The 14,400-nt window shown below is 34.7% G+C and overlaps 1 protein-coding gene across 2 annotated transcripts in view; it reads right to left on the bottom strand.

Moving 5' to 3' along the window:
• LOC120351476 (zinc finger protein 829-like) overlaps positions 1–13,393 on the bottom strand; it is a 221,931-nt gene extending 208,538 nt beyond the window's left edge. For both annotated transcript variants that reach the window (XM_039429022.1, XM_039429021.1), the window contains exon 1: positions 12,318–13,393. In XM_039429022.1, the coding sequence (XP_039284956.1) occupies positions 12,318–12,518 (201 nt within the window). In that variant the 5' untranslated portion in view covers positions 12,519–13,393. The remainder of the gene's footprint in view (positions 1–12,317) is intronic.
• Between the last annotated feature and the right edge of the window lie 1,007 nt (positions 13,394–14,400).

The raw sequence follows: 14,400 nt of genomic DNA on the forward strand, positions 1-14,400 counted from the left end.
GTAATCGCTGACTTCGATCCACTTTCTCTAGGCTCTTAGCAGAGTCCCTATGAATTGATCACGATCTGTGGTGTAATTATTTACACATTTACATGGTTGGACGCACATTTCTAGTAGCGGCTAGCAGACTAAATTAGGCTAGGCTAGATAGCCTTCAATGCTAATGTTTGAATTGAAGAAGGGTTCAAACAGAACCGTCAGGTTTTGTAACAGAAAATTATTGTAAGTTATCATTATCATTCGCGTATGGTTTTCAATGGTGGGGATACCCAAGGGTAGTTCCACCTCGCCGTATATAATCCAGAGTTCCCTAATGGGAAACCGGACACCAAGGTTATAGTGAGAACAATACTTCAAATTCACACTTTTCACTTCCAAATAAAGTTCTTTCTGATGTTAAAAAGTCCAAACATAAACAAAACCGAAACAAAACACAAAACCATTGTAAGTTATAAAACATGGGTATAAACTTATCCTTACTTTTATACCCTCTACCTGCCTATTACATGGGAAACCATAGTAGGCTAGGTGTTTTTACTCCTTTCTTTCTTTTCAGAACACCCCCTACCATGAAGCCTGTTTTTGTATTTTATTTGACATTTATTTTTGATTGTGATTTTTTGTATTTTTTATTTCCTTTATGTATATTGTGTTAAATTGAATAAAATTATTGATTGATTGATTGAACAGTACGGTTACTTCTTAAATTCCATTCACCAAGATGATATTCAATAGTGGTATCAATGAAAACCGAAATCTTCACCGTGACTTACTCGTTCTGTTCACATCTTCATCCTCATCCGATGATAGTATGTAGAGGCCAACTGAAGTGGTAATAGGTCTAATTTGAAACCACATGAACAAGGGAACTGACGGAGAAAAAATATATTTCCTTCTACTCCTCTTTTTATAATTCTTCCTCTCTCCCATCCAACGCTAATTCCTCCTCTACCCCTTACTCATCTTCATAATCTTTTCTTATACTCTTCTATCTCCCTTCTCATTGTCTATTCATAGTTTTATTTCTATTCCCATTCACAAAGAAAATTAAGATACTATCATACTGGTCCATGTATGATACATGGTGGTGATATGATACATGTATGATACATCCTATCAACGTGGTGTATGAATATTATCAGTAGCGCGACTAATACTTGCCTTGGCTACAAATTTAGTATATTTTCGAAGAACACTAATTTATTATGCCTTAGCCCTCCTCTTTTTCTCCTGAATTATCAACTCTACCTTGTCCTACTCATCATCTCTGACGATCCTTATCTCATTCTTCTTCTCCTGCATCTTCTTTCTCCCCTCCTTCTTCTTCTTTTTCTTCTTTTTCATCTTTGTCTCCTCCTCCACTCAACTCACCCTTTCCCAACTTGACCACTTCCTCTTCTCATCTTCCTTCTCTTCCTCCCATCCTTCTTATCAGAGCGCGGTCATCTGAATTCCATTCACTAATTGAAAGGAACCATCCGGGCCCTAAATAGCCTAACCGGCCATCAGAACACATTATCGAAAATTTAAAGCTCGCCAAAATTATCATTCATTTTGAGCGCGGCTGCCTATCTTGATCCAAATCTTGACAGGTTATTTATCGACATGACCAAAAGTCGAATCTCGATTATAGTGGCCGAGGGTCGAATTAGGAACAGCATTTGCTACTGATAGTGTAGGCCTATCATAATAATAATTGGTTTATGATACAGAAGCATGATTGGTCCGAACACCAAACACTCCAATATCATAATGATATTGATATTCATGATATAGTGGCAGAATTAAATACTAGCACCATTGATCCACTATCATAATTGATACATAATCCAAACACTGTGTATCATAATGATTTTGATATATATTGTAAGCCCACAGTGGCGTAATTAAAACAAGAACATATCAAGAAGTATAAAATGTTGTAATGATAAGTATAAGAATATTGACAGTTATATTGACATTGAACATTGAGAATGACTCAATCAATATAAATTTGTACTTCAATATTATGACCCAAAACAAATTGTTATTCAATACTAACACACCATTAGTGATGAGATATTCCATTTCTGTATCACACATTATTTATTGTTGATCAATCTATACAGACATTTCATTGATGTCTTATATCACTCCTGATCCTTATTTGAGTTGAGTAGAACCTGCAGTCTATAGATACAGTAATTCAGAAACTAAATCTTGATACAAATCAACTTCAAACATATTAGAGAGTAAATTATGTGCGACACTCGCTTTAAATCATATTTCCTCTCTAGAAATACACTGAAATTGAATAAATTAAGCCACAGAAACTGAAAATCCCAATGTTACAGATTATTACGATAAATAAACCGATTATTTATGCTGGATGCTTATCAGATGCCATAAGCCGTCAAGTGATGTCAGTCTTTGCACGAGAATACCATCTCGTCAATCTATGAAGGAGAATTTCCCGCAACTTACAATGCAAATAATGTTGTTCTTGCCTTGACACTGTCATGTGTCAATCATCAATCATGGGCGAAATTCCTTCTCAAGAGTAATGCCACAGTTTGCCCGGTTTGTGCGACACTTAAGTGGTCGCCTGGTGAAGTGGACACTTAAGTGGCACTTGGCGAAGTGAAGGAAGATGTCTATCGCTGCCATCTCCTGCCTCACAGTTTGAGTTTTGAGACCGGCGCACTCAGTTCTGCATATAAATCTTCGCAACTAACTTGAGTGCAACAAATATCACTAGTTCATATCTATATTTATTCTAAATAGACCTACAGCCCCCACGTATATGAGATATATAGAATAGATTACATTTGATAGACTTGAGGATGTATGAAGATACATAAGTCTAAAAACTTTAGTCTGATATATAGACAGATTACCTGATGTACCTGTAGACAGATATAATCATGAAATATAGTTAGTGTATTTAAATGATACACACAATTTATATATTCATAGTATGAACCGTACTTTTTAGGGATGTAGGTTTTGTATACCGTAAATTTATGCAATACGGCTTTTTAAAATGGTTGACGTATTGGTTAGAAAAATTGAAGGACAAGATTTATAAGCTCACAGTACCTAACTTGTTGAGGAGCTGATGATACTCCATAAGAACTTTTTGATTGTGCTTCATCCAAGTTTACAGTCAAGTTTAGTTTAATTTGAAGTTTAGAATTCAAACGATATGAGTTGATCTAGTGTCTTGCAAAGGAATTGTCAATTAGAGTACGGAGAGTTGAAGATTATGATGTACCACATTCACCCACGAATCTCTGCTGATTTGAACTGGTTGAAGATAATATCCAACATAGCCTACTTGACTAGGTTTTCAACGAGGATTAAAATGTAACAAATTTGAAGATACCTACTGATCATTTGATCTTATGTTAACTCATATTTTGTCAATTGACCTGTCAAATGAACAATTTTTTGAACTATGAAGGTAAGAACTTGAGAGATAAACTGCATTGTGAATCAAAAATAATTGAAATACTAAATGTTCACCAGTGCACGTCAAATGAACAAAATCAATATCATTATACTCCAAATTGATTCATCAAATTATAGTTTTTAAGGGACAAGACAATTATTGATGTAATTTCATGAATGATTGTCGAAAGAAGAGACGAAGTCATATTATCAACTAATTTGAATCATCATTGATTTTAATTTCAACTATTATCATAGAGAGGATTTCCAATATCCTCTTGAAAAAACTCACCAAATACCTTCTCTCTACCGTGGGAAGCCACCCACAAGTTTTATCGTACAACTGTGCATCCAAAAGAGAGATATTTACTTCAGTCAAACTGTCAGCGTTTTATTGAATGGCAAACACTGATGGGAATCCTTACTTACATGGGGAATTCTGCCAGTATGAAGTGAATCTTACGATAGTAAACACATTTTGAGAACGTTATTTCTGCAAATTTGCCCAGCTGCACATATTCCAGTTTACATTATTCATGTTCTCCAAGTACGGCTCAACAAGTATGATGATTGTCTAATGCCACACTTCAGTAATGTTTCCTGTATAAGTTGGGGGTGTTTTATTGTTGCAATTTTCCCTGTGAACACTTGGCTGATGATACAACGTTTTCTGTATGGGGCGCTGATCTATAGTAGGTAATTTTTGGCTTGAATGGTTGGTAACAATCCCTCATGTTCTGTATGAGTTGCGGGAATTCTATTGTGATTTCTTGCTTCAACGGTTGGTAACAATTTCTCATGTCCTGTACGAGTTTATGGAAGGTGATTTTTGGCTTGACCGGTTGGTAACAATGTCCTATGTTCCGTATGAGTTGTAGCGATTTTATTGGAGGTGATTTTTGGCTTGAACGGTTGGTAACGATCTGTTAAAAGGCGGTAAAAGAGTGCCGAGATTTGCACCTACAGTGAGATTCCCTTCTTCTGTCAGCATTGATTGAATGGGAAGCATAAGCGTTTTTTGTAAGGAATGCTGACAGTTTGGTATACTCCTGACACCTGCGCACTGTATTATTGTCCACTATTTTTCCAGTTGGTTTCCGTGGTGTCAGTCATGCCTGGTAAGCATACACCTGTTGGGTTGGCCAACCTGTGGTGTTGTTCTGTGATTTGAACAAATTAAATCGTCTCAATAAACAGTGACGATTTATTTCCTGGAAGCGTTCTACGGACCGGAACACTAGCGCACTCTTTTTACGACACGTTTTACTACGTTGGTAAATTGTGAGGTTACTCCAGTAGTAACGCAAGTAGTGGGAAATGCAGGCATTAGTAGGTAGTAGCAACTACAGAGCTAAGCGTTACTATATAACACTTCACATAGTATAAATCTATATACCTCTAGAGTACTATAGTACTAACTTCAAGTACTTTACTGCTATACAGTAGTACGCTAAACTAGCTCTGCTTCTATTAGTATACCTGGGCAACAAGCGGTACGTGTTTGCAAAATTGGAGATTTGTTTTTGAATTGTCTGCAATGGTCCATAAAATACCACTAACTTCTTTCCTTGCAGCTGCGTCAAGAGTTGGGTGTTTATGATGGCAATTCATGTTGGCAAATTGAATTTCTTGGAGAATAATGTTCAGTTTTGTTACATCTTCTAATGGGCTTATAAAGGAATAAATTCTATTTTTCTTATACAGATCTTTTTATATAGATGATCATTTTCGAACTCTCATGACTTCTGTATGAACTTTGAGGACATCACATATTTTAGGAAATCAGATTCTTATCTTCAAGGATTTGGGAAATTCATATGCATGTGTTTATTTGAAACATTTTCCCAATCACCCTCAGAGTATACCAGAGTATCCCACTACCTTTGATGATATTGGCAATTTTTTCAATGTAACATGACAGACTGATATCCTGGTTAATGAAGAATTTAGGTTGAATGAAGACTCCAGACTAGATTGCTTTATAGAATATCTATTAATAAGCAGCCCTAACTATTCATCAACAATAACGATTCTAACTCTAGTTGATAGAATATTTCAGACTTGAGGGGTTTCCAATATAATAACTCATTTTCAACTCGTATTGAGCAACACTCATACACACGAAGAACCGTATCATCAACATTATTCCACACATTTTCACATTCTACAATGACCAAATACGTATCACTTTTTGACCAATGACATCATTGACTGTGTGGTTTGTGTGACAGTGTAACGTGACAGCTGCACTCTGCACTATAATTTTCACGTTACCGTTCCATTGCAACGTTACCGCCTCGGAACAAATCAGATCTGGCTGTAAGATGCTCTCTAGACTGACAGCATTCCTTGAAAAATAAGATCAATGCTTCTCATGGAACCGATGCTGACAGTTCAAAGTGAGACTCTCTAGTCTCTATATTTGTCTGTCGTCGTGAGCCTGAGATTAGGCTTAGTGGCCTGACTTATGAGGCTTACTGATATTTCACAGTGGCAGTCGTGTTTTGCAGATTTCACTGTCATTACACACCTAATATCGCCATCTTAGCTGCAGTTTGAGTCTGCTGAAAATACCGAAAAATCAGCTTTTAATGAATTTTGTATTATGCTGTTTCGGTGGATCTGAATCTACCCAATTCTTTCCATTCTCATTGTTTCCCTTCTTCGTCTTATTTTTCTTCTTCTTCTTCTTCTTCTTCTTCTCCTTCTTCAAGGTATTCACCCCACATTAAATAAGCTGCGATTTCGGTAAAATATTAGATGAGATGTGCAAAACTGATCGAATCACATAAAATGTCTGGATTTCTATTATATCACGAAAAAGGTACTGTAGAGTAGAAGTATTGAGAAATCAAGTATTCATTACATTTGTGATGTATAGTTGAAGGGTTTGTACTTCGAGGAAATAAATTTGAATTTCTATTTCGAAATTTGATGTAGGGGTTGACGAAGGAAATGATGATGAGGAAGAAGAGGAACATTTTGATGGAAAAGATGAAAACGGAAGTGGAAGCAGCCGACGAAGCAGGTGTGTGTATGAGAAAAGTATGAAAAAGAAGAGCAGTGAACTTGATCTTATCCCGGGGCAGGTTCAGTTTGTTTCTTGACTCGTTTCGAGGTTTATAAAGAGTGAAACGACAGCAGAGAAGAAAGAAAGACAAGAGAAAGAGAGAAGGAGATAAGAGAGAAAAAAGCGGGAATGCTGTTATGGACTGTATAGCGGAATGGAACTTGGCTTCACTTTTTCAAGTGGCTTCCTTAGGAACGCGTTGAAGGAAGAATTTGGTATTTGGCAAGTTTCAAAACAATAAGACTGATCCGTCAATGGAATTAACGTGTTTATTGAGTTGGTCACAACATTAATGACGTCTTTGATAAAATGAATCAAGATACAAGCTACTTTTGATGACATTAATCACGAAAATCATGATTTGAGTTATCTCTGATGATATCAATCACGCAAATCAATATTTGATGATTGGATCTTGGGAAATAATATTTGAAATGAGTAAGTGGGAAGTAATAAGCCAAAGATACATTATGAGTTTTAAAGGTTTGGTGACGTATGAGCTTCATGGGATAGCGGAGAAACTATTGTTCCAAACTATAATTGGAGAAATTACGAGTTCATGTCATAAAGGAGTATATCAACATTGAAGATGTAGAGAAACAAACATGGTGGGAATTGAAAATGATATAGTGTGATAGTATAATTTGAAAAAGGTGAAGCTGTAGAAATTGAGAGATATAGTGAGTTTACGCTTCAGTAGTTACTGTATATTATTATCAAATTAGACTGAGGTTATTTTGATTTTCACAGGTATCATAACCTGTGAAAATTTATGAGCCATGATATTTATAATTTATTCAATATGAAATACTGCTCATTTTAATCATCTCATTCGAGCCCCTCAACCACGTAATTGATCCAATTATTATAACTCTGCAGGCAGAAACTTGAAGATAAGGGCAAAATAAGATGATTCTGACCTGTTTAACAGGCTGTTACTTCTTGAATTTTTATATTACTCGAAAGTAAATTGGCATCAAACAATGTTGGCGTTTCATGTAGGCTACGTTATAGGGGTAGTCTGGATTGAGCAGTTATCATGAGTAATTCAATGTTTGTCAGATGCACAGAAGTGCATTTTTATGAGTCTAACTTGGTTATAACGTTATTAATGCAGGCTGCATTTTTTATATTATCATTTTCAGAAAACTATATCAGTCCTATAAAATGAGTGTTTATACATTGATTTAATACGCGCGTTAACATGTGCACGATCCCAGTGTTTCTATATATGTATCAAACGCGCGTTTGACAACCGAGCGTTAATCACGGCGTTTAACATCGTCATGTGTAGTATAGGGCCTAAGATAGAAGGAGAATAATGAATGCAATCATCAAAGCAATTACAGATTATCTATTTTTCTTAAACAGATTTTGTGATCCATCCAGTTTTTGATAGATCAAAGATCTTAGAATGCTAAATCAATAGCTCATAATTATGTAACACTTTCAGTTCTGTCTCATGTAGAGATTTAATTCAATATTCATCGCCATTTATGAAAAATGTTGACATTCTACCAATTAATAATGAATTATTTATTAATATATTTCTGAGTAGAAATGACCTTGTAATGGCTGGAATTGAAGAATGTATTTCAGCTCATCTAGTCGAAATTTTTTTTTCTCCGCATTTATCCAAACAATCAACCAAAAAATGTTTACAAAGAAATTGATTCACTATGTGTGGGTTACCGTACTTCTCAAATACTTTAGAAACTTACATTTTTCTGCCATCCAATGGAATATTATTCATTTCATTCATTTATTGTACAAAATACTACAATCATAATATAATTATGATGTTGAAGGAAAAAATGGGCTAAGCCTGTACTATTTCTCTTCAAAAATTCTGATAAAAAGTTAATGTTGTCCAAAGGTTGAGGTTATGATATCACACACTGCTTCTCCACTAGATTTTTGGTCCAGAAATAATAATTTGAAGATTTTGAATTTTGAAGGTTGACTTAATACTGTGAATGAATCACAGAGTGTATCACAATTAATAAAAAACTTGAGAAATATTGCAATTATTTGGAAAATTTGAATACAAAATAACAAACCTACCCACTATTATTATATTTCATAGACGCATCCATTCTATTCCACAATTTTCTCATACATGGGTTAAATGTCACTACAAATATTATGAACGCTTAATTAATATTATGTATAATTGGATAATAAACTTTATCACAAGCAGTTAATACTAATCCTCAACATTATACAGAGAATACCTGCATAAACCAACAAAGATTAAATAGTAAAATTGATGATATGATAAATTTTATTACAAGATTCATAGCATTTCACTAGGTCCTTATACTTCTTCATCTATTCACCCATTTACTTCATTTCCAGTTTATTGTAATCACAACGACTACAGCAAAAACTGCATGAAGCTTTCTACAAGAACTTGGGCTCTCCACAATACATGGATGTAAAATAATGGAAGATTGCATATATCAAATGCTAATAAAACGAAACATAACAATTATTGAGCATATCATTTAGATTCTCATTTAATGATTATTATGAATCCCAGAATTATTCAGCCATCAAGAACTAAAAACGATTGAACATTATTATTCTCAAATACTTCTGCAAAAATACTTATCTACACGTATTATTTCAGACAATATCCAAGTCTCTATACTATTCATTATCCATGTACGATATACAGTAAACTATAATATATTGGAACAAAATAATAAAATCTGCTCATTTACCATAAAAATCGTGCTCATTATCAATCATTTCTGTCTTTCCTACAAACCTACAAGTCATACTAGAATCCCACCTTAGTTTCAACCTTGAAATAGTTTAAATTAATAATTTTCTCATACGCACTAGTCATAATTATCATTTCTGCTTTTGAAAAAAAGAAGCAAATCACACTCAACACGCCTATGAGTAACTCTACCGGATTCCTGAGTAATTTAGCTGAGTATATGACAAGTTTAAAATATCTATATTGTGTGGAAAATACGTAAATATGTATAGAAAAAGTATATGACTAGTAAGTTCTAGAATATGTATACTGTGTGAATATGTTAAAATGTATATTATATGCTATACACATAAATGTTGTGTGTTATTATGTATATGACAAGTTTATGCTAGCAATGACGGACTGTTAGCATGTGGATAATTGGCATTATTAGTAAACTGACCAATTAGATCGCTGCATTGTCTGTGAGGTAACTGCTGAGTTTACATTTCCTTCTTGAATTTGTCACTAACCTCGCAAATGAGTATTTATGAGGAAGAATGTATGCTCGACTTGTATGTAATTGATGGAAGCCTACAAACAAGAATTCTCACACAAAGATCGTATTCCAAGGAATTGTGGGTAGGAATCGGAATAGACTGAGAAAACATTGGAATTATTAATAGAAATATATTGAACAAACATGGAGTGACTATTCAAAATAATCATGAAAACCATGGAGTCTTGATATATTCATATACCTTACTCCTGTAATTATTTATTCCATCCTTTTGCAATAAAGGCATTTGGTAAATTCAGTATTAGATAATTTGGCAAATTCAGTATATAGTTTTAAAGATTTAATTATGTAGCATGAAGAATTAAGGGAATATACTATGAAGTGTAATGAGAAAAGTGAAGTGTATTCCAAAGAACAGTAAATAAAACACTCTCTAATGTACAATTTTTAAACTAAGAATCCTTCAATCAAATAATATAATTCCATTTAATACCTCATTATTGGCGTCAAATCCATACAGTTCATTCAATCTTTTACATGTATTACCATTGCGGTATCTCAATTTCTGTTAAAACATTGAAAATTTACAATGGATCACACCAGATCATTCCTAAACATATGCAACTATCCTCATCCTCCATTTTATTAAACAAACTTCTACTCAACAAATCTTAAGATTATCATAAAATTTAGATAAGATATTGAAGTTCACATGGTTTATTTCAACTGTGGAACTCTTCTGTTTGGCTCGAGACTTTAATGTACTCTATCCAAAGCACCGTGGTTTTCAAAAAATGCTTCCAACAAAAAATTGATATTAATCAACAACTCTGCTCCATAAAATCATCACAGCGATAGAAATAACTTGTTCATGGAGTTCTAGGAATGAATTATCAAATAGAGATTCGTAAGACGAGTGAAATACATCAATACTATGTAAGGAGAGTTTCCTTTGACTCCGTTAAAGTCTCCAGCATCGAAGAGACTTGAATGCCAAAGGAAAGCTTTGAGCAAGCTGCCTTCAAATTTATCGGTTCAATTTGTACTAATTAGCATGATGAGCCAATGATGATGACTGGTGTGATCCACTTCATTCTGTCAGCATTGGCTGAATGGAGAGCGTCGGTTTTATTTATGAGAGTTTCAGACAGTCGAAAGTGAATATTATTGTCAAGAGGAAGTGTAGGCCTAAAGGAGTCAATAAACTATTAATACGAAGAGTAATAGCTTTTTAAAGGTCAATCAGTAGCTTCATAACATTAATGAATTACATTGATTGGATTCTAGAATGATTTATGTATAATGTTGGAGATGTACGATGTAACGATGTAATAAATTGTAGTTGGAAAGCTCAGCATCATGAAATTAAAGTGTGTTAATTTGACTCTCTATGAATAATAAACCACTTCCGACTTGTAATATTGAAATATTCTACAAATTAATGAATATTACAATTCACAGTGTAGAATCAGCGATAAAAATGTGGAAAAACTGACACATAAATTCAATTTGATAAAAAACTTTTGAAATTGATTTTGCTAAATCAACTTTCTATGATTAGAATGTCAAAAATGTTTGGAAAGATTTCTTCCTTACTGAGTTTCTTGTTTTGAGATGATTGTAATTTATGTTCCAAATCAAAGCGTAGAGATGAGAGTGATAGATTATTACATAGACTAATACTCAACTTGTACGCAGTAATTGATATTGAATTAATCGAATTTTAGTAAACAAACTCAGATATTCCGTTTCTACCACCATAATCCTATTCCATAGATGTGAATAACATTTAATTTCCTTCGATAGAAAGTTCAGTTCGAAGTGAACTCAATAGCATTTTGCCAGAATGTGTGAGGGTTCAATGGAGATTGGAGTCTCTAATTCTTGAGAATGAAGTATGATAGACATTGGTCATGGAATCACGAGGTAAAATTAGATTCTACAAGGGTTTTATTTTTCTTGCAATGCTGTTATTCCTCTTGATACCACATAAAGTAAAATTAATGACTCTTGAAGTGTACAAAATGACTTGAAGTTAACTATTGAAGTAATTAAGAGTTTTGAGAAACCCAATATTGATACTTGAATCGTGGAAAACTAAACTTCATTAAAACAGCCATTGACAATGTATATTAATTGTTATGTCAAAATGTGAGCACAATTTATTATCCCATAGTGATATGAATTCTGAAAATGAAATCGAATTGTTCAAAGATTCGACTATATCTTGGACTGAACATTCAACTCTGTATTTGCATACTTCTGCATAGTATCAGAGAGAATAGAATACTCGTTTGTCTATCAAAGAACAGGATATTCGTTTGTCTCTGATAGTGTAGAATAATACAACATGATATTTTGATTATTAGGCTTAAGAAGAAATGTATGTTTTCACTTTAATTTGTTCTATTCTAAGTTGGACAGTAGGCCTACACTATCAGTATTACTTTCTTATGATGTAATTCTGCATTGCCTAATATTGGGATTTGCCTAATGGCAGGAATTGACATGCATTTAGAGAATTAATTATAATGTATTTTCAAACTGAAGAATGAAAAATAAAAAGAATATTAAATATTGATACTACTCACATCATTATCCTCCAGATAACTGTAGACCTCGAGTTTGTCCAGGCGTATCGTGCCTTGGAACGGGTAGATGAGAGTTCCCTGCGGAATTCGCGCGTTCGTCCATACACTCACCCCCATTTCTGGAATTTTCTTGCTGAGTCGAGCATCGGCCGCGGTCAGGACCAGGGAGAACTCCTGTGGGATCAGCACACACGTTTCCATGGCGACCACAATGTAAACAACAATAGTCAACAATAAAAGTCACCACAATTAACAACAATTTATAGTTGTCACTGGTCAATAAAAGTTAACAATGGTCCAGGTCACACACGAAAAAAGTCACAAAAATGTCTTGAGATTATAAAGCATTCATAGTCACCTCATCTAAACTATGAGTGAAAATGGAAAACGTAGTTGTAAACTTGCAGAAAATTATATGACAATGTCAAAAATTGATGTTGATGAATGAGGGAATATTCACTGTATAATGTCACGAGATATAGCTACTGTTTACCATCACTATGATATCACCGGCACGAGAAGTTGCAAATTGTAACAGTCATGAAATAAGAGATGAATGCAGTGTAACCAAAATTGAAAGATACATTGAAATGTATTTCAATATAGTATACTTTGTTTAATTGTCACAGTAGCTTGAAAATATCAAGACTCAGTGATGCACTACAACATACTCAATATTTAACTGAGATACAATCAACACTGTATTATTGGGAATAGAGTCAATAGTCAAAACTCATTGTTATAGCACATGAAAATTGACTCCTCCATTTCATCGATACATGAGTAAAATGTTAAAATATTTTATCACGAGTCATTGAAACCGATGAAATTCAATCACGATTGGTTGAGATCACACACAAGTCAGAGATACATCGGAACTAAGTCAAAAGTCACAATTTCTTATCAGAACATTAGCAATCCTTATCACGATCAGAACAGTCACAATCCTTATCACATTCGTAACAGTCACAATTCCCTAGCATCCAGTAACACACGAGTCAAGGATACAAATCTAGTCACACACGACTCAAGGACTAAGTCACTGAGACGGACAAAGACCCAAGAAACCGACTACCTGCTCCAACAGGTGAAGACTACTGTAACCAACGTCTTAGCACACGTCAGGCCAACAGCCCACGTGCCAAGGCCCCCTTCCCAAGGGGCGGAGTCCCCCCGGCCACCAATCGCAGCCTCTTGACAGCTTTCTTAGGCCGGCGTCTCCGCCAATCGCAGGCCAGCTTCTAGTTCTTCCCCGCACCACGACTAACTTCGTCTTATTGTATCGTACCTGTGGATCATTCTCTTCTTAGTGCAGTTTTGTTTGGCGGCAGCTACTAGTCTCTCACACGCTCTGTCTCTCTTGTTATACTCTTGTGAGCTCCTCTCTCATTGTCACTTAGCACTTCTTAATCGTATGAGGAGAAGTAGGAGAATAAGGAGAACAAAGCGAAGAGGAAGAAGGAGAAGGTGATGAAAAAGTGGTGACGGAAGAAGAATAAGGAAAAGATGAAGAACAAGAATAAAAAGGAGAAGGAGATCAAGAAGAGAACAGGGTGATAAGTTCAAGAATAAGGAGCAGGAGAACAAGAAAAATAAGGAGAAAAAGAGAAGAAGAACAAGAAGAAGGAGGAGGAGAAGAAGAAGAAGAAGAAGAAGAAGAAGAAGAAAGAAGAAGAAGAAGAAGAAGAAGAAGAAGAAGAAGAAGAAGATGATGAAAAAGAAGAAGACGAAGAAGAAGAAGAAGTGGAGGAGGTAAAAGAGTGGGGGAAATGAAGTACAGTACAAAGATTAGAAAAGAAGGAAGGAAAAGAAGAAAAGTGTTAAGGAGAAGAGGAAGAAGGAGAGCAAGACCTGGAAGAAGAAGAAGAAGAAGAAGAAAAGGAGAAGAAGAAGAAGAAAAAAGGGAGAAGAAAAAGAAAAATGAAGAGGAAAAAAATAGGAGTAGATGAAGCAGAAGAAGAGGAGGTAGAAGTAGATAAAGAGTAGAAGAAAAATGGGAAGCCGGAGAAGAAGCAGTGAGATTCCTCCTCTCTCTTATCGTATTCTTGTAGTCAGCTACTGTTCTTCCTCTTCCTCTAGGTAC

The sequence above is a fragment of the Nilaparvata lugens genome, chromosome 5 (genome assembly GCF_014356525.2).
Source record: "Nilaparvata lugens isolate BPH chromosome 5, ASM1435652v1, whole genome shotgun sequence".
Classification (NCBI taxonomy): Eukaryota; Metazoa; Arthropoda; class Insecta; order Hemiptera; family Delphacidae; genus Nilaparvata; species Nilaparvata lugens.